Source organism: Bombus pyrosoma, linkage group LG11, assembly GCF_014825855.1.
Source record: "Bombus pyrosoma isolate SC7728 linkage group LG11, ASM1482585v1, whole genome shotgun sequence".
Lineage (NCBI taxonomy): Eukaryota > Metazoa > Arthropoda > Insecta > Hymenoptera > Apidae > Bombus > Bombus pyrosoma.
Window position 1 is genome coordinate 5,246,616 of NC_057780.1, and position 17,283 is coordinate 5,263,898.

The 17,283-nt window shown below is 30.3% G+C and overlaps 2 protein-coding genes across 14 annotated transcripts; one reads left to right on the plus strand and one right to left on the minus strand.

The window, feature by feature from the left end:
* Window positions 1-839: 839 nt before the first annotated feature.
* LOC122572321 (inositol polyphosphate 5-phosphatase E) lies at window positions 840-6,760 on the minus strand. Of its 4 annotated transcripts, XM_043737171.1 has the most exons (7): window positions 6,685-6,760; window positions 5,007-6,546; window positions 3,610-3,831; window positions 2,613-2,922; window positions 1,977-2,536; window positions 1,408-1,876; window positions 840-1,336 (listed from the first exon to the last, which is right to left on the minus strand). In XM_043737171.1, exons 2-7 carry the CDS (start codon window positions 5,473-5,475, stop codon window positions 1,222-1,224), a joined length of 2,145 nt encoding a protein of 714 aa, XP_043593106.1. In that variant the 5' UTR covers window positions 5,476-6,546; window positions 6,685-6,760; the 3' UTR covers window positions 840-1,221. The 4 variants fall into 4 exon arrangements, with proteins under 4 accessions (XP_043593106.1, XP_043593107.1, XP_043593105.1 ...); XM_043737172.1 differs by lacking the exon at window positions 3,610-3,831 and having other exon boundaries at window positions 5,007-6,752; XM_043737170.1 differs by lacking the exons at window positions 5,007-6,546; window positions 6,685-6,760 and having other exon boundaries at window positions 1,977-2,518; window positions 3,610-4,980.
* Window positions 6,761-6,893: 133 nt separating this feature from the next.
* Window positions 6,894-16,371, plus strand: LOC122572318 (uncharacterized protein CG5098). Of its 10 annotated transcripts, XM_043737159.1 has the most exons (7): window positions 9,037-9,292; window positions 10,549-11,757; window positions 11,866-13,974; window positions 14,068-14,249; window positions 14,352-14,670; window positions 14,757-14,966; window positions 15,270-16,371. In XM_043737159.1, exons 1-6 carry the CDS (start codon window positions 9,160-9,162, stop codon window positions 14,957-14,959), a joined length of 4,155 nt encoding a protein of 1,384 aa, XP_043593094.1. In that variant the 5' UTR covers window positions 9,037-9,159; the 3' UTR covers window positions 14,960-14,966; window positions 15,270-16,371. The 10 variants fall into 10 exon arrangements, with proteins under 10 accessions (XP_043593095.1, XP_043593096.1, XP_043593098.1 ...); XM_043737160.1 differs by lacking the exon at window positions 9,037-9,292 and adding an exon at window positions 6,894-7,424 and having other exon boundaries at window positions 14,757-16,371; XM_043737161.1 differs by lacking the exon at window positions 9,037-9,292 and adding an exon at window positions 8,239-8,554 and having other exon boundaries at window positions 14,757-16,371.
* Window positions 16,372-17,283: the final 912 nt, after the last annotated feature.

Here is a 17,283-nt window from a genome sequence, read left to right on the forward strand (position 1 = left end):
GCTCATCTAAATTTAATTAAATAAAGCACTTCCATAGTTATTTAAAAGTTAAAATATTAAACTATTTTATTTGACGCAGAAAAATACACAACAATATCATACAAAAAATGTATATAAAGAAATTTAGTTTATTTTGAAGAAAAATAATATCAAATGGTTTCAAAAAATAGTAACATTAATTGTAATTGTTTATATTTTTTCATACACTATAGCATAATATTTTAAATTCATTGAAACATTCGTTAAAAAATAATTTATAATATTATATTCAGTAATAATACTGATGAAATTTTTGTTGTCTTATACAATAACGAATTTGAATTTTCATATAATAATTATTATCAGCATTTTTAAATATTAACAATAAAAGTAGGTATATTTAAATGGTAGTAATTACATATAAGCAAAAACAAACTTTTTAAAAGTTTAACTATGTAATAGGATTTACTTAATGCGATTCAATTATTCAAGAATGGGAACTTCAAATTTGTTTAAGTTGAATACTATTGAATATAATAAGTAAACTATAAAATTATTATAAGTTATAATAAATATAAAACCATAAACAAAATAACTTACACATGTTTTAATATTATTATTACATCTTGGAGTGTGTAATTTAACATATTTTAGGCCTTACATATTTTTTATGTAAATTATTTAAGTGGAAAATATATTGCAATATGTAATTTTTTATAATGAAAATCACGGTTGAATATTCTTATGATATTCTAGAAATAAAATGCAGTGATGAAATAACATTATAATTTATATATAGAGAACCTGTAAAAACTATTTGTCTTTTATAAATATTTTAAATTTCGAAATAATGAAGCATCTTTTATTCTTATTTTTTTTATATTTTTTTAGAAATGGCACATATATTTATAATATCTAGCATTTTCATTGCTAGTTATAGGAATGGGAAGTCTACTTTATTTTGACTAGACATTACAAAGTGCACATTGTACAGTAACTTGTCCTATAAACTGCACTAAAAAACGGTATTTGATATTCATATAAAAAAGTTATGAACAGTTACAAATTTATCATATATATAGAGCATACAAAAAAAGAAGTGATATTAATTGTAAGAATTGCAATAACTATGATTTCACATTTTGGCATTAAAAAATTAGAATAAATAGAAATATAATGCTCATGTTATATAAATTTCTTAATATGAAATATTTTTTCCAATGAAATTTATATTACCTATATTTATTGAATTGAACATACTTTTGAAGTTCCATGAGATTCATCCATAGCAGCTGCTCGCCTTTTTATGCCTTCTAGATATATTTCACGATTAAACAGACCTCCACCAAGAGGAATACTGTAATAGATGTTAATTAAAGAATATCATATGTTTTATATAATAAATTATACTATATGAATGGTACATACGTGTCAATACCAGGTCTTATGGTTGTTTTAAAAACACCCCATACAGGTTTATGATCCGAGGTACAAATGCTGGGTACAGAGTCATAAACCAAACATTCTATAACTCCATCTTTATATGAATTAGAACTTTCATAACTAACTCTTCTGATATAGCCTCTTGTATGTCCTTTTCCTTTAAAGAGAATTCTATCAGTATATGCAGGTGTGCGCTGTTTACTACTTGAGTCAAAATTTTGTGTTCCAGGATCATATTTATATGTAGGAGGAAATGTAATTGGTGCTTCTTCAAAACCACGTAAAACAGCTCCTTCACTAAGAATTGTTTTTAATTGATCTTTGTGCAAATTTACAGGTAATTGTTGTGGAAAGCATGCATTTGTGACCCATTGAATAACTTCCTCTCTTGGCTGAGCTAGCCGAAAGTTTAAATCACCACACCAAAATACACAGTCAAAATTTTGAGTTACATCTAAAAATATAATATTCATTCAATATTTTTATAATATAAGCTTATATAATACAATGTTCTTATAATACAACAATAGTAATATACATTTATATATCCATACCTTTGCTTTTATGTCTCGTAGGTAACTCTTTAGGAAGATCAAGATTTCTAACTATTCTTTTAATATCATTTACCCTTTCTTTAACTTTATCTTGATGTGCGGTTAAATGTGCAGTAACAAACAGAAAACTTGTGCCAAATAACATTAAAGCTATAGCTACTGCTCCTTTTGTTCTAAAAGCAGTTCCTGTTCTAGTTGAAAAGCTAGCATCTTCATGGATGGAACAGAACCAAATTAGATCTCTTCTTAAGAAAAGTGCAAGATGTAGTGTTCCTAAACCAGTACTACAGAGTAGTACGTGGGAAGGACCAAGAGTTTCTTGCAAAGCTGCCTCCCATTCACTCCGCTCAGAACAAGATTCTTGTGTTCCAATTGCTAACAGGTCTGGAACAGTTTCTATATCTGAAGGTAACATAAAATCATTCAATTCTTTTGGTGGATTCTGTCCATTCATATTCCATGTTCCAATAAAAATTTTCAGTTCGCGATTTGGTAGTACTTTCTCAAGTTCTACTGGTCCAAGTAGTGAATTTGCAGCAATCCTACCATGAAGGAAATTTCTATAGCAAAAAATCATAACACATTTACAAAGACAAAGACGAGTACAAAATTAAAACTTTATTAAAATTTATAAACCTTTCTCGTGCTTTTTGTGTAGGAATTAGATTAAGAACTTGAGCAGCTAGTAATGCTTGTTTTGCTAAACTGTCCATAGATGCTCCAGTTTGAGATTGATGACGCTCTTTTTTTTTGGACAATGCATCATGAGACGTAGAGCGTGGTTTAAGTTGAACAGGTGCACTTTTTATAGATTCTGGACTTGAATGTCTCATAGAATTTGTTGGTGAATTTCCTACTAAATTATCCACAGATCGCCTATGAATTAGTCTTTGCCTTAAATATGTAGGAACACTTGGAGAAATAGATCCAGAGGATGAATTTTCACCTAGAACATCAAAGTAATATAAAATTATGTAGAACTATATGAAAACCTTTTAGGAAAATACAAAATTCAGGTAACACATATGTATTTTAAAGTAATGTCTTGAAGAAATGAAGTTAATATTAGAAAATAGAATGATAAAGGATATTACAACTTGTATCTGTAATGAAACTAAATTGGTTCAATTGTCAGTTATTGTATTCTTGATACTGAGACAGTTATTCAGAAATTAGCAAGAATGTGATTCATTTGAAATGTTATAATCAAATATTTTATTCTTTTCTCAAGAGACATATCTTATGTAATTAAATATAATATTGATATATGATTACATATATGAACAAGATTAAAGTTCTTTTAAGATGAAAAAACTTGTCTTCAAATATATATAGAAATACTATAAAATTTATATTAAAAAATTTATTTTTGTATATATAATATAACGTAATATAAATTTTCTTGGAAAAAAATCCAAAATAATTACCTCAGAGATTTTTAATCTATACAATATTAATGTCCTTAATAAATGTCTATGTTATTAATAATACCATAGTTTAGATATTGAAATTTTTTTAAGTGGCCAAATAGAAGAAATAATGTAACATTTATATATTAATAAAATAAAAATGTTTGAAGAAGCATGAGAATTAAATTTTAAGCAGCAGGTATATTTCATTTATTTTATTATACCTTCTTTTCCTGGTCTTTCAGTATTGTTAGTTTCATGGTATTGAACCATACTGTAAACATCAAAAGGATTGTAGAACATCCGTTCCATTTCCAAGAAGAAATAAGTGATATATTTTCCTTTTGTAAAGTATTCATCCTTGAAGCTTTTTTCATTTCTTTCATAATCAATTAAAAGTTCATTTTCATCTTCTGATGATTCCTCAAATGAATCTTCTGTTGACTCTGCAGAGAAATCACTATCTTCACTACTTTCTTGTGACATTATGCTTTTTTCTTTTAGTAAAAATTTATGTGTATTTTGTAAATTTTTTATAGTTCCAGAATATGGTACTAAATTTGATATTTTAACAAAATCAGAATGTGATACTGAATTTGCAATTTTTAAAAAAGAATCAGAATAGTTTGAAGAATCATTTTTATTTTGTAGATATACATTTTTTATATTATAATCTTCATTTAAAAATGCAATTTTCTTATCTAAATTTCTATCTGAACCACAGTTATATCCTTTTTCATCCTTTTCTATATTAATATTTGTTGCACTGAATGCCTTCCTATGTTTTTGGATGTTTAATATATTTGTACATAAGTTATTAGGATATAAATTATCATTTTGTTTAGAACTTTGAGTTACATTTTCATATGATGTCACTTTATTGTTTTTAAAATGTTGATTGTCACATGAATTTTTAATATCAATTTTATGATTATTATTTTCTCTACTGTCAAGATTTATGTCAACATTAATATCATGCTGCAGTTTAGATGTATCTTCTTTTTCACAACTAATATTATGAGATTTAGTATTTAAATTTTCAGTACGTTTTTCAGAAGCTTCTCCAAATTTTAATTTTTGCTTTGTTTCCCTCTCTAGTTTGCCACTTTTATTTCGTTTAAATGCTTTAAACAATTTATTAAAGAAAGAAGTTTTTTCTACTTTACTACTTGGATTAGACATGCTTAAAACATGATACTTAACACTATGCTTCAGATACGTTTTTATGCCAAAGATCAGGTACTAACTGACTGTCAATAAGAACTATGTCTCCTTGCATAAACACATTAGAAGCAATCTTTGCAGGTATTAGTGTAGAAAAAGATATGGTAGGGATGTGCAAGGTCACTACCTCATCAGTCAAATTACAGATTTGATAAAAAGAGAAACATCATAAGGAATGTATTAGTCAGTGTTATATATATCTTAATAACCCTTAAACAACTAATAAATACAAAATTATTTAGGGGAAACAATTAAACAATCAGTTAATAATTGCTTAAATAATTAAACATCATTTAAGGAATTGACAAATAATTTTTAAATTTATGAACCCAATATATCATCATTAAAATTGGTATAATTTGAAAACTGTTTAATTTTTAATGAAACTAATTCTTACCTTCAATAAATGTACTTTGTCGTTCTTTGCCCGTAAAAACACTATTCCTTCCTATATTTTCTTCAACATTGTGCGTACTACTTGCTATATACATTTCCTCCTTCTCTATCGTCACATCTGTTTGACAATTTCCATTAGCAGAAGCTACCTCAGATTTAACAGATGTGTGGCTTAACGTAGTTGGAGATAATCTACTGACAGTCAAACTTTGTGGCGGTGTTCTGCTGCGTTCAGTCATTGCACAGCATAATGAAAGTTTTGTACTAGTATGAGATCCATGTTGTGAATTTTCCAGTTTAGAATTTTTATTTGAATCACCATCTTTGTAAGATGTCTCCAAACATCCAACTTTGGTCTTTTTATTCATAAGCATACGGCAAAGAGATTTTTTCTTTTGCTTCGACTTAGGGGAAATATCTGCCTTAGTATTTGTCACGTTAGATACATCAGCTTCCTCACACTGCTCCATGGTATTTGAAATTTTATATTTTGAACACCATGTAATTAATCCACTATCAATGAATAAAGTACTTTATTATTGCGTGAAAAGTTTAACGAAGTTAATCTATCATACATGTCACTATTAAATAAATCAAAACATAGGCATTTGTAATTTTGTTTTATAATTATAATTATTCTTCTTCTAATATGAGTTCATATATAAATAAAAATTTTTTTAATGTTTATGCTCATTTGTGGTATAAGTACTTGCATATATATAGTTTTTATATGAACAGTGTGCAATTATATCACTAATAATATATATTTTATTGTATAATATAGACTAGAATCGTAAAACAAGATATTTATCTTGTTAACATCTATAGCACTTTGTTATGTTTATGTTTTTGGCATATTTCTCATATTTAAAGAAATACATTTAATGTTACATTAATAAATAATTGCACTTCAAATATAATAAATTTAACACTTTCATATCGAATAATTTAGATAAAATATTTAGAGTAAATGTAAATAATACATATTTGTAAGTATAATATTTAGGATGACTATTTAGTTTCTTGATGTTTTTCCTTAGGCATAACATTCATTTTCTTTGCACATGAATATCATTTCATAATTATTCGAAGGAACTTGTAGATGTATATATGTATCTTTCAATTTTATTGTTACAAATCAAATTCGATAGAAAGACATTGTGCTCATTGAAAGTCAGAGGTTAATTGGACTCAAGTTGTATACACTTTTCTTGTATTATTACGAAATTCACTTTGACTTTGAATCTCACATTGACTATACATCTATACATTGACACGTCATTCACGTTAAAATCCATAACAAACTGCATTCTGATTGAAAATACTTGAAGAACGACGATTAACTCTAACTTCCGCCTCCATGTTTAAATGAAAAGTTAAACAAAATATATAACATCTATGTTATATTTTCAAAAATTCAGTATAAACTTCGCTATAATTATCATTTTAGCGATAAATTGTTCTTATTTTCGGTAAAGCTCTCACGAATCCAAATACCGTATCTCTTCACCGCTTCGGCGCTGATTTCTGAACTTGCGCAGCTGTCAATTAAGCAGACGACAATATTACCACATTACAATATTTTCTATAAAATTTCATATTTTACCGACTAATATTCAGTCTAAACAATATACTGAAATAAGAAATTTCTGATATTCTACAAAATTTATAATGATTACTTGAAAAAATGATATTTCTTGACCAGTTAAAAGAATAACTGTCAGAGCGAGCAGACGACATTTATTGGCGCCTCACTGTTGGCAAAAACCATCTGTGACGCAATATACTTCATGTACTCGATATACATATGTAAGTATACGATTATATGTAGTAGGTACTTGGTTGGTTCATTTGGCGGGTTGCGTCACTACAATGTTTGTTTACGTGACGATAAGTGTACGTTTAAAGAAATGCGAATACACAGTTAAATTATGCTAGAAAATACATATATGTCCAACTAGAATAATTATTTGATTGTAAACAAAAAAAGACAGCTGTTTATTTAAACTTTATAATTTTCTGTTTTGCAAGTCGATCGTGTAAATAACACATAATTGTAAATATAAACGAATAATCGTGGGCGATTAACGAGGAATAGTGTAAAGTAAATATTTAAATGTTGATGATCGCGGTTATTGTAAAAATGATCATTTATATAAATTTATGTTCGTGTCAAAGAAGATTCCAGAAAGACGCAGAAGCGGTACTATACACATGTAGGGAATAAATGTTTGCATATAAGTACATTGCCGCGTTTTCCAAACATTCGTTGGATGTTATTCATTGACGAAAGCGATGTAATATAGATTCATCCATCATTGAGACTTGATTATAGTGAATTTTCTACAGAACTAGATATTGGATACGAAGCATTTTAATAAATATACAAACAAAGTAGTAAAAGAAATGCCACGGCATGGTAAGTAATATTAATGACTTGATTGTGGCTATAATATTTGTTAGACTCTACAATATATTCATATTTATATCAATAATAATAAATGTATTAAACATCTTTAAAAACATTTTTACAACAAATTTTGACCGTAATAAATATTAGGAAAGTAAAAATAATTCATGTACGAAAAACTGTCGGAAACAATGGAAGAATAATTTCTAGATATATGTATATGTACAGTATATAAGAAATTTTTAGAAAGAAGAATAATACATACAATATAAGTCTACGTCAATAACAATTTTAGTCTTTAACAATAACTTGAGCGAAATATGTTTTGTCTCTTTTAAGTTATGATCAATGATTACGTTTTTCAACTAAAATTTATACACGCGCTTCTACATGGCGTACCAAATACATGGGCAGAATTCTAATGAAAGAAAATTTCATAGATATAGATTGCGAATGTGGGCGGTGTTAAGGGTGGCTTCAAATTTTCAATCACTTTTTACGATGTTAACAATAATTATAATATCAACAGTATTAACAGAAAACGCGATAGAAAGTGAATTTAAACGTAAAATTAGTATTTAAACAACTATAATTATATGCATTTCACATACTATCGCGAAAAATGTTTTAAAACGCATGTAATCTTCTTTTCATGCATAATTTTGACAAATAAATAGATTTTAATTTAGATGATAACACTAGCAGTGCAATATTTTTGGTAACATTTCTTTTAACAAATGAGTTCAAAATACCTATGTATATTTTATACAATCAACTTCGCTAAACAACTTGCAATAGACTACATCTAAAAGACTATGAACAAGTAGGAATGCATTTTTGAATTGATATCCGTTACTAAATATTTCGATAGTTGTACGAAAAATAATAATATTGTGAAAAAGATTGTACATATACGAGGAAGAACGTGTATGACTGTGAACGGGCGAGCGAGATGGGTTAACAAAAGATGGAATGGGATAGAAACGTAATTCGCGCCGCCACCGCAAGGTGTCAGCATTGCATGCGGCTCGCTCGCTAGCGGCCACCATTGTTGAAATTCTGCTTTGGTTGATGCCCCGACAATTTTTTGACGGAAAATCGTAAATTCGCCAGCCCCTGGCAAGGGCCCTGTGCGGAAGGTGCGTATCCCGCGGTAATCCTTGGATCATGGCTCCACTATAGCTACCGTCAGTAGCATGTTTAGCGATAAAAAAGGGCCCACCGGGGAAAGCCAGTGAAATCGAGTGTGCCCATCGATTTACGCGAAAGAAAGAGGCACCCATGTCCGTGTCGTACGTCTTGTCGGGGTGTTGGTGTTGTGTGCGCTGCCTGAATTGTGCATGGTACGTGCGTGCATGCGTGCCGGTACAATGCAACGCGTCTGTCCTCGCGCACCATGCAATCTGTCGATCTTAGATTCTGTTGTCCGAAGTGAACGAAACGTTCGATTATCCGAGTGTCCCCGAGAGTGTGAGATATTTGGGCGTCAGGTAGAGATTGTACGAATAATTTGGAAATTTTGAATATATAAGTACACGTTGTTCCGCGTGTCGGCAACACGCGACTCGCGCGTTATCGACGATACTGTCCAGGTGCGGGGAAACACTACATCCCTGCTTCGGTGTTTCGTTAGTGTCTCTGTGTGCGTGTGCGGTATCCACGGGGTTAGATGTCTTCTTTCCACGCTTTGCACGTTGTGCGTGCATAGGCGTGTGCATACGCGACGCACGTCATTCATACATGTATGCATACGTGCGCCCCTGTGTATTTTCCATGGGTGTATATGCGCGGCTTGGTTAACGTGCTTCATTCGTATATATGCGTGCTCTGGTGCGGTACGTCTACGCACACTGCATGCCATCGGAATTCACGAAAAAGTACATGAACTGTAATCCTGCTACCACGCCGTTGGATCAGCAAATCGAGATACACAGTGTTACACTCGCATGTCCATAGCTCCCCTCGTGGCTAAATCGTAACATCGGCTACGAAACACTTACAGTGTTATTCCTTGTATCGTGATTCTGTGCAATACTGTTAGAATTTCACATCGATATTATTGTGACAGTTCTTTTCAAAGATATAACGCTCGATCCATCATGAGGAATTTCCAAAATAAACTGAGCTTGGTGCTTCTTGAATCTTTTCATATATCAACGTTGACACCCTGACAAATACTGTGATTTTTTATCATCACCCTTAATCTTCGTTCACAGATATCGAATCTTCTGTGTTTTATGGGTTTTACGTCCTTTATTGTTTAAATATTGTGAAGGGTTACTTCCAATTATGTGTCCTATTTGTTGAACAAGTAGATATGTTTGTCCTTTAAATTGCTCTTGTGAACTTTTCATGTTGCGATTATATTATTAGTGTAATGTATTGTATTTTAATACAAATACCTTAAAATTATTGATAATGTGACATTCACTCATAATACTGGATACTGTAAAAGTGTAAGATAAACACCATTTAGAGATGTAAACATTGAAACTACAAACCTTGTTGCAAAACGGATTTGCGCCTTGTGAAATATGTGGGTTATATAGAAATATTTTAACAGAAAAGATTAATCTTCTTTTTGCTTAGTATCAAGTCAATCAAAAATTTATACAGTTGTATAAAGAAATATTCATTGCCAATAATACTTATATTTATATTTGTTTCACTATTAATATCTCTGGAATATTTTAATTTTACATCAATTACAGCTTAACAAGATGTAAACATTCAGTTATTTATTAGTATAAAATAAACTAATTTAAACTAAGTTAGTTAAAAATAAACTAGTTTATTTAAATATTTTCTTATAATACTTTCAGAAATAGAAAATATTTGTAATTGCACATTACAAGGAAGAACAATTAACTTCCAATTTATATAATTCATTAAATAATTATCAATGTTATTAATGTGTACATAATATTAATGAGCAAAGAGTAAATATTTTAGAGCAGCATTATGATGTGAATTGTCAAAACACATGAATTGTTCCTATCAATAGTAAACGTAATTTTTGACACTTTCTTCGCATAACTTATTTCAAAGACAAAAAATTATTTTAATTTTTCAAGTTCATTTAAAACAATCTATAATTGTAATCATAGTTTTCAATGAACATGTTTGTTTACAGGGCCATTTATATTTGGAGTTGCGCCAAAATGGGCGCTATCAAATAATTTCATGCAGTGGGATTACATACAAGAATTGGTAGCACATGGTGGTGTGCCTGACGTTTATAATTTACGTCACAAGGAAGAAAATATAAGTGTGTCGGATTTAGATTTAACTTATGTTAATCAATTTATAAACTTCATACAATCAACAAACAATAAAAAGATTGTAGATTCTGATATACAGAAGGGAACAGTTGATAAATGCTTATCAGAATTTTTAGAGCCTGTGCTTAAAAATCGCAAGGAAAGTTATAGTACCTGTCACAGTGACGATAGTAAAATAAAACCATCTAATTTATTGGATAATAACCAAACCATAGGCACCTACTTATTTTGCAAAGACAAAAGCGAAAATTTATCTGAAACAAAGGAGAAAATTGATCATCATCATAAAATTATTGATTGTGTTCCTTGCTTGTCAGAACAATCAAACATACAAAATATTACACAGTACAAGACATTGTCTAAAATTTTGGAGCAGTATAAAAATATTTATAATCTTTGTCCTTCTGAAGAAGACAAGCCACTTAATTTAGTAAAAAGCTTGGAAGATAATAAAGGCTGTTGTAACAAACAAAGTGAAGATAAAAAGAAGCTGTGCAATTTTACAGATATAAAAGTATCTTTAAAGGACTGTGCCATTTCAGATCGAACAAATCATTCCTGTAATATAGAAAATTGCTACAACACAAAGTACAAGGAAATAGACTATGGTTTATTAAAATTCTCAGATCTAGATGATTTATCTCCTAAATTAAAAATTGATAAAACGTTACATAAAACTTCAAAACCTAAATTATGTAAAAATTTAGAAACAAAGTTAAATTGTGTACCAAATAAATACTTAGAACAAGAAAGTACTCTTGTTCTTAATAAATATTTGACTAATAAAACTTCAGTGTTTTTGCGTGAGAGAAAGGATACAAATCTTTCTTTTCTAAATTCATCTCTGAATGTCAAAGATACAAGTATTAAAAGTGAATCTTGTTCAGACGAACAGATAAATAAGTCAAAGAACTCGTATTTTGTAAATACCTGCAAACCAACATTAAGTAATTGGGAGGATTTCGAAATGTCAGGACAATATCCAGGTCATAGCCGACCTCCGGTTGGCACACCTCCACCTCAGACAGTTTGGAATCATCTTACAATGGCACAAAGTCAAGGTAATACCTCTCTTCAATTTTTTAGAAAATTTAAAAAAGGAATATTTTTATCATTTTTAATATAAAATGATAAGTATCGTTTTTTTATATTAAAAATATTTGTCTTAGTTTCAGGGTTGAACATTCATCCAACAGCCTTGTCAGGTGCAGCGTTGAGTCCGGCAGGATTTTACACACATCCATCTATGGCAAGAGCATCTCATATAACATCACAGCTTACACCACAACTTGCACATACTCAAGCACCTCCAACATGGCATACGCCAACTGTTCCATCAAAAACAGTTACTCCAGCCAATACACCAGGAAATCCTTTGTTTAGTTTACAAATGCTGGTAGATAATAGACAGAACCAAAGTCAGTATAGAAACTCACCAGGTTCACAAAGTACACTAGATTTATCATCTACTTCTGAAATTATTCCTGAAAATTATTCTCGCATACCTCAAGATATCCCAATAAGTTTGACTGCAAGGAATGTAGATAAGGGCAGCAGAAATGGAAATATTATTTCTCCTCCAATACCTCTAAATGGAGAAACTTCATCTGATAGTGGAATTAGTTCGTCGGTTCCAACACCTAATTCTGTTAGTGAACCAGTTTCACTCTCAACTAAAGAAGTTACAACACCTAAAATAACAGTAAAAAACTTTGAAAGCAATTTAAAAGGAGTGGCAAATCTTCATGATAAGATTAAGGAGATGAATGTAGATAATTTTACGCAAAAAGTTATAAACTTACCACCTAGTGTTACGATTGAAAGGGTAGTTCCGGAGAAGAAAGAGCCTGAGGTTACAAAAAATAAAGATACATTAAGTGTCATTGCACAAGTACCAAGAAATGTTTTGCCTGTTATTGTAAACCTTACCTCTAGAGTGGACAAAGATGTAACAGATAGTCCGAAAAGAGAATCGTCTTCAGAACGAGATCGAAAGATCGAAGAGACGAATGTAAGATCACCTAAAAATTTACCAAAAAGAGGTAAGAAGGGTGTGGATTCTCTGTTAGAAAAGTTAGAAGGTGGTAATAAAAAACTTGGCAGTGCTGAAAATATTGGATCTGTTATTGTAATGCCAGTAGAGGAAAGAGATACATCGAGTGTTAAAAGCATGTCCCCTGATAGACAGAAATCGAAATCTCCAAATAGGGAAGACGAAGTGGTATCTCCAGCATTCAGTAATGATGATTCTAATGACAATACTAAGCAACGCAGGAAAAGAAAGCTAGAAAAGCCTGTACGGCTTAGTAAAGACTCTAAAACGGAAGTAGAGGATATGGAATTAGAACCTACAGAACCAACAGAACCTAGAACAAGTGAACCAATAACAGAAGAAACAAATGCAACTCCAGTTGTCAAATTAGAAGACAATATTGACACAGCAGAACAGAGAATATCTGAAAAAATTGAAGAAAGTGTAGACGAAACAAGTGAGGAGAATCAACCTATTAGAAGGCGGAGGAGTAGTGAAAGTACACCTCCAAGTTCAACTCCATCGAATCAGAGGGTTAGAAGAAAATCCAGCGATGATGCGACTGAATTTTCAAAAGTAACAAGTCCAAAACCTGTAAATAATACAAATCCGTTTAATGAGGTTGAATCAGAACTTGAAAAGATGTTTGCCGGTATTGTTGAGACAGAGACAGATGTCAAAAAGGAAGAATCAAAATCAGAACTTACAGAACCTGAACTTCAATCCGGGAGCACGACGAAAGCCGAAAATTTAGAAAATAATGTGTTACACACAAAAGAGGCGCAAAGTATAAATCCTACTGATGTTTCGTCTACAGTTGATACAAAGATGTCTGGAAAGAAAGGGAAAAAGACTAAAGTACAAGGTGGTAAACGAAAAATATCCAGATCATCTGAAAATATTTTTGGAACTGTGGGTAATGATATACCTCAGAAGGAAATCAAAAAGAGAAGGATGTCTAAGAGTTCAAAAAAGCAAGACGCCTCGAAAAAGACTAAGAAAAATGCAAAAGTGGACGGAATAAGAGAAATGGCATATGATTCTGGGTCAAATGCAAGTTCTATTAGGTCTCGTGGGCCAGTAGTTCATGTTGAAGGTCCAAGGGACAGTCCATTAAGCATTCAAGTAGTTAATGCACCACGGGAAGAAGAAGAAGAAAAAAGTAAAGAAAAACGGAAGAGTATTGGAAATGGTAATGCGGGGAGAAGTAAGAGACTCAGTCACCAAAACGATTTAGATTATAGGGGTGTGTAGTTTTAATATTTATATATATTTATATTACATATATAAATGAAAATTTGTAAATATAAAACTAAAAAAAAATATGTATTTTATATAGGTAAAGTCAGTAGAGCGGGTCTCTTTAGTTCAACGTTATCATCACGTTATGACGCACATACAACAGATTCCACATGGGTGTGCGTATTTTGTAAACAAGGTCCTCATTCTGTAATACCTGGGGATCCTGCTCGGCCGCATCCTAATTTGGCTGGTCCACATATAGCACCTGGAACATACACTGTGCGTATAATATTCTTTTTTTAGCATGTATATTAAATATTTTTTTACTTTATTTTAAATTATGAGTAATATTTAGAAATAACATTGTTTATTAAATTATAGGTTCCAGCTGGTGTTTTGAGTGATTTATTTGGACCATATTTAATTGGTAAAGAACGTTTAGAAGATGGAATTCTTTCGGCTGATGAACAAGAGATTACTACAGAACAGAAGAAAGGTGGTAAGAATAAAAGGAGTTTGAGGTACGCTGGGTTAGCCGATCAGTTTACTGCAAAAATGGGTAAAAAGAAAAGAAATTCCATTGAAAGTAATACTAATGCCATGTTTACGGGAATGACCGTACTCCCCGGGGAAGAACAACGTTGGGAAGTGTGGCTTCATGAACAGTGTGCTGTTTGGGCAGCTGGAGTGTACATGGCAGGTACAATAAAAGCAACTTTCTTAGAACTAATTGCAGTAAAAAAAATTGTTGTAAGATTCTTAAGAAAAAATTAATTTATATTACAGGTGGAAGAGTAACAGGTTTACAAGAAGCTGTATGGGATGCAGCAAAGTCGATATGTGACTCTTGTGGTTTAACAGGAGCAAATGTTGGTTGCGTTAAACGCGGTTGTAAAGCCGTTACGCATTATCCCTGTGCATTAACGAAAGGCTGGCACTTGGATACTAATCAGTATATACCGAAGTGCAACCTTCATCGGGTTACGTGAAACTTCGGTGAGTTCGCCAGTATGCGTTACTATGGAATAAATTATCTGCATTATTTCACAACGTATGGCTTTAATTTGAAGCACCGAATGATGATTAATAATTATAGAAAATTATATCCAAATTTGTTTATAAAAGAAATATGTTAAAATTAACAAAGCGTAAAACAAAACATCTTTGTATATTCATATATACTATGAGAAATATTTAACTCTTTAACCTCTTGTTCACTCTGTATTATATATAATCAATATTTTTGTTGAAAAAAGTTGAAATTTTAATCAAGTCTAATAATTAATTTATATTTTTCAGCATTTAACAATTTTGAGAAGTTTTGAAATTACGCTTTGCATCATTCGATGCATAAGTGTGTTTGGAGTGTGAAAGTATAAATGTCAAATGTATAAAGGACAGACATATGGTAATTTGCATACACGAAATATCAATATGCTCGACAGAAATATCTTCCAATGTACAAGATGTTCAAACGAGAATGCTGTTACTGTCTTAAGAATTTCAAATGAAAATGGAAATTAACGGATATGAAGAAATGGAAGTTCTTCTCGTTAATTAAATTTAATTAATTTTCTTGGCCTGTGGCCTTGAACAGTGGCCTTTTCGACCTAATGTAAAAGGAAGATTTTTTAATTTAAAATTTGTAGTATAGACGAATCGTTGCTGAGGAACAATGTTAATCAAAAAAGTATTTGCTTTCTTACTAATACTTATGAAATTTGAAAACGTTACAAATTTTTCCCTAAAACATCATGTACGCAGGAATAAAATATGGGGCATATTGTATTAAAATTTGAACAAAAATCAGAATTCGGCAAAAGAATGAGAAAGCATTAAATTTCTTCTAAGTTGTATGTGTGTATATAAAATGGAATGAATTATTAATCAAGTAATTTAATGGAATTTGAACACGTGTTTCGAATGAAGTGTGGATAAGAAACATATAGACAAGTGTTCTCCTGTGAATGTAAGAAATCATCTGTAAATAACAAAGTTTTTATGTGAAAAAAATTATTATTATATTATTATACAACTTTAATAATATTGCGATATTCTTCATTTTTAAAAATCATACTATTTTAGTAAGCATGTGTAGTTATGTTCTTTATTGCGGGAAACTACATTTAGTGTAACAATACTTATTTCTATTATAATTTTTTGAAGATTAATTGTGACATATAAATCTATTGTAGGTGTAAATAAATAGATTTTCGCTCATATAATATTTCCCTTTATTTCTTAACCTTGTCTATTTTATAACTATGTGTTGAAATCATTTTTATTTAAAGAGAACGAGCTCACATGTTTACTTGAAAAGAGAACACTTGTAATAATTGTAATTATCGTTGTTAATATAACAATAAATTTCTAAGAAAAAGATGGACATTTGTTCCAGAAATATTATCTTCTCTTTTTCCGGCATGTGACAATTATAACTTCACTGTATACTATAATTTATGAATGTGTGAAATCAGTGTTTAAGGTTCAATAGTATATATACAATTCAGTGATTAAATTAATCGCTACTTATTATTATAAAATTTATGGTAATTATTACTGATTTATATTATTTTTTCATATTACTATTATTGTAATCATCTGCGCCGTCATTATTGTCATTGTCGTTTCCATCAAATTTTGTAAGAATATAAAAGAATCAAGTTTTTATAATAACAAGTATAAGAACATGGATAATATTGATTCTCTTAATGTATCAGGGAGAAGTAGTAAAAAACAGGAAAATTGTATAAAAACATATAGAATAAAATGTACATAATATTAATTTGAGTAGATAAAAAGAAATATGTATATACATACATGTGTATATGTATTTGTATATACATAAATCTGCAAACATGTTAAAAAAGATAGTTGCCACTCCTCCTCCCACAACACAGAGTATGGCAAAGCAAGAGTAATCATTTTTAAACGTTAGTTATATAGATACAGAAACTAAGTTGTCTAAGGAAAAAGATTCTTTGTATATATTATATATCATATAGTAACAAATGTCTTGTAAAAAGGATTCAAAGAGCGTAAAAAAAGCATTTTATTTAGGACTATAGTCTATCTGTTTTAATATAAGATGATGAATAGTTTACATAAAAGTCAACGTATTTGGGTTTTTCTTAAACTCCTCAAGACATAGCTCGTCACTTGAACGGCAGTCTTTGTAAGATAAAAACAAAGAAACAAACAGCCAAAAAATATTGCTACTGAGTTTAATAACAAAAATTAAATTGTAAACAAAACGCTTATATTATACAATTGTGTATGAAAGGGAAACAAAATTCTATCTTAGATGAATAAC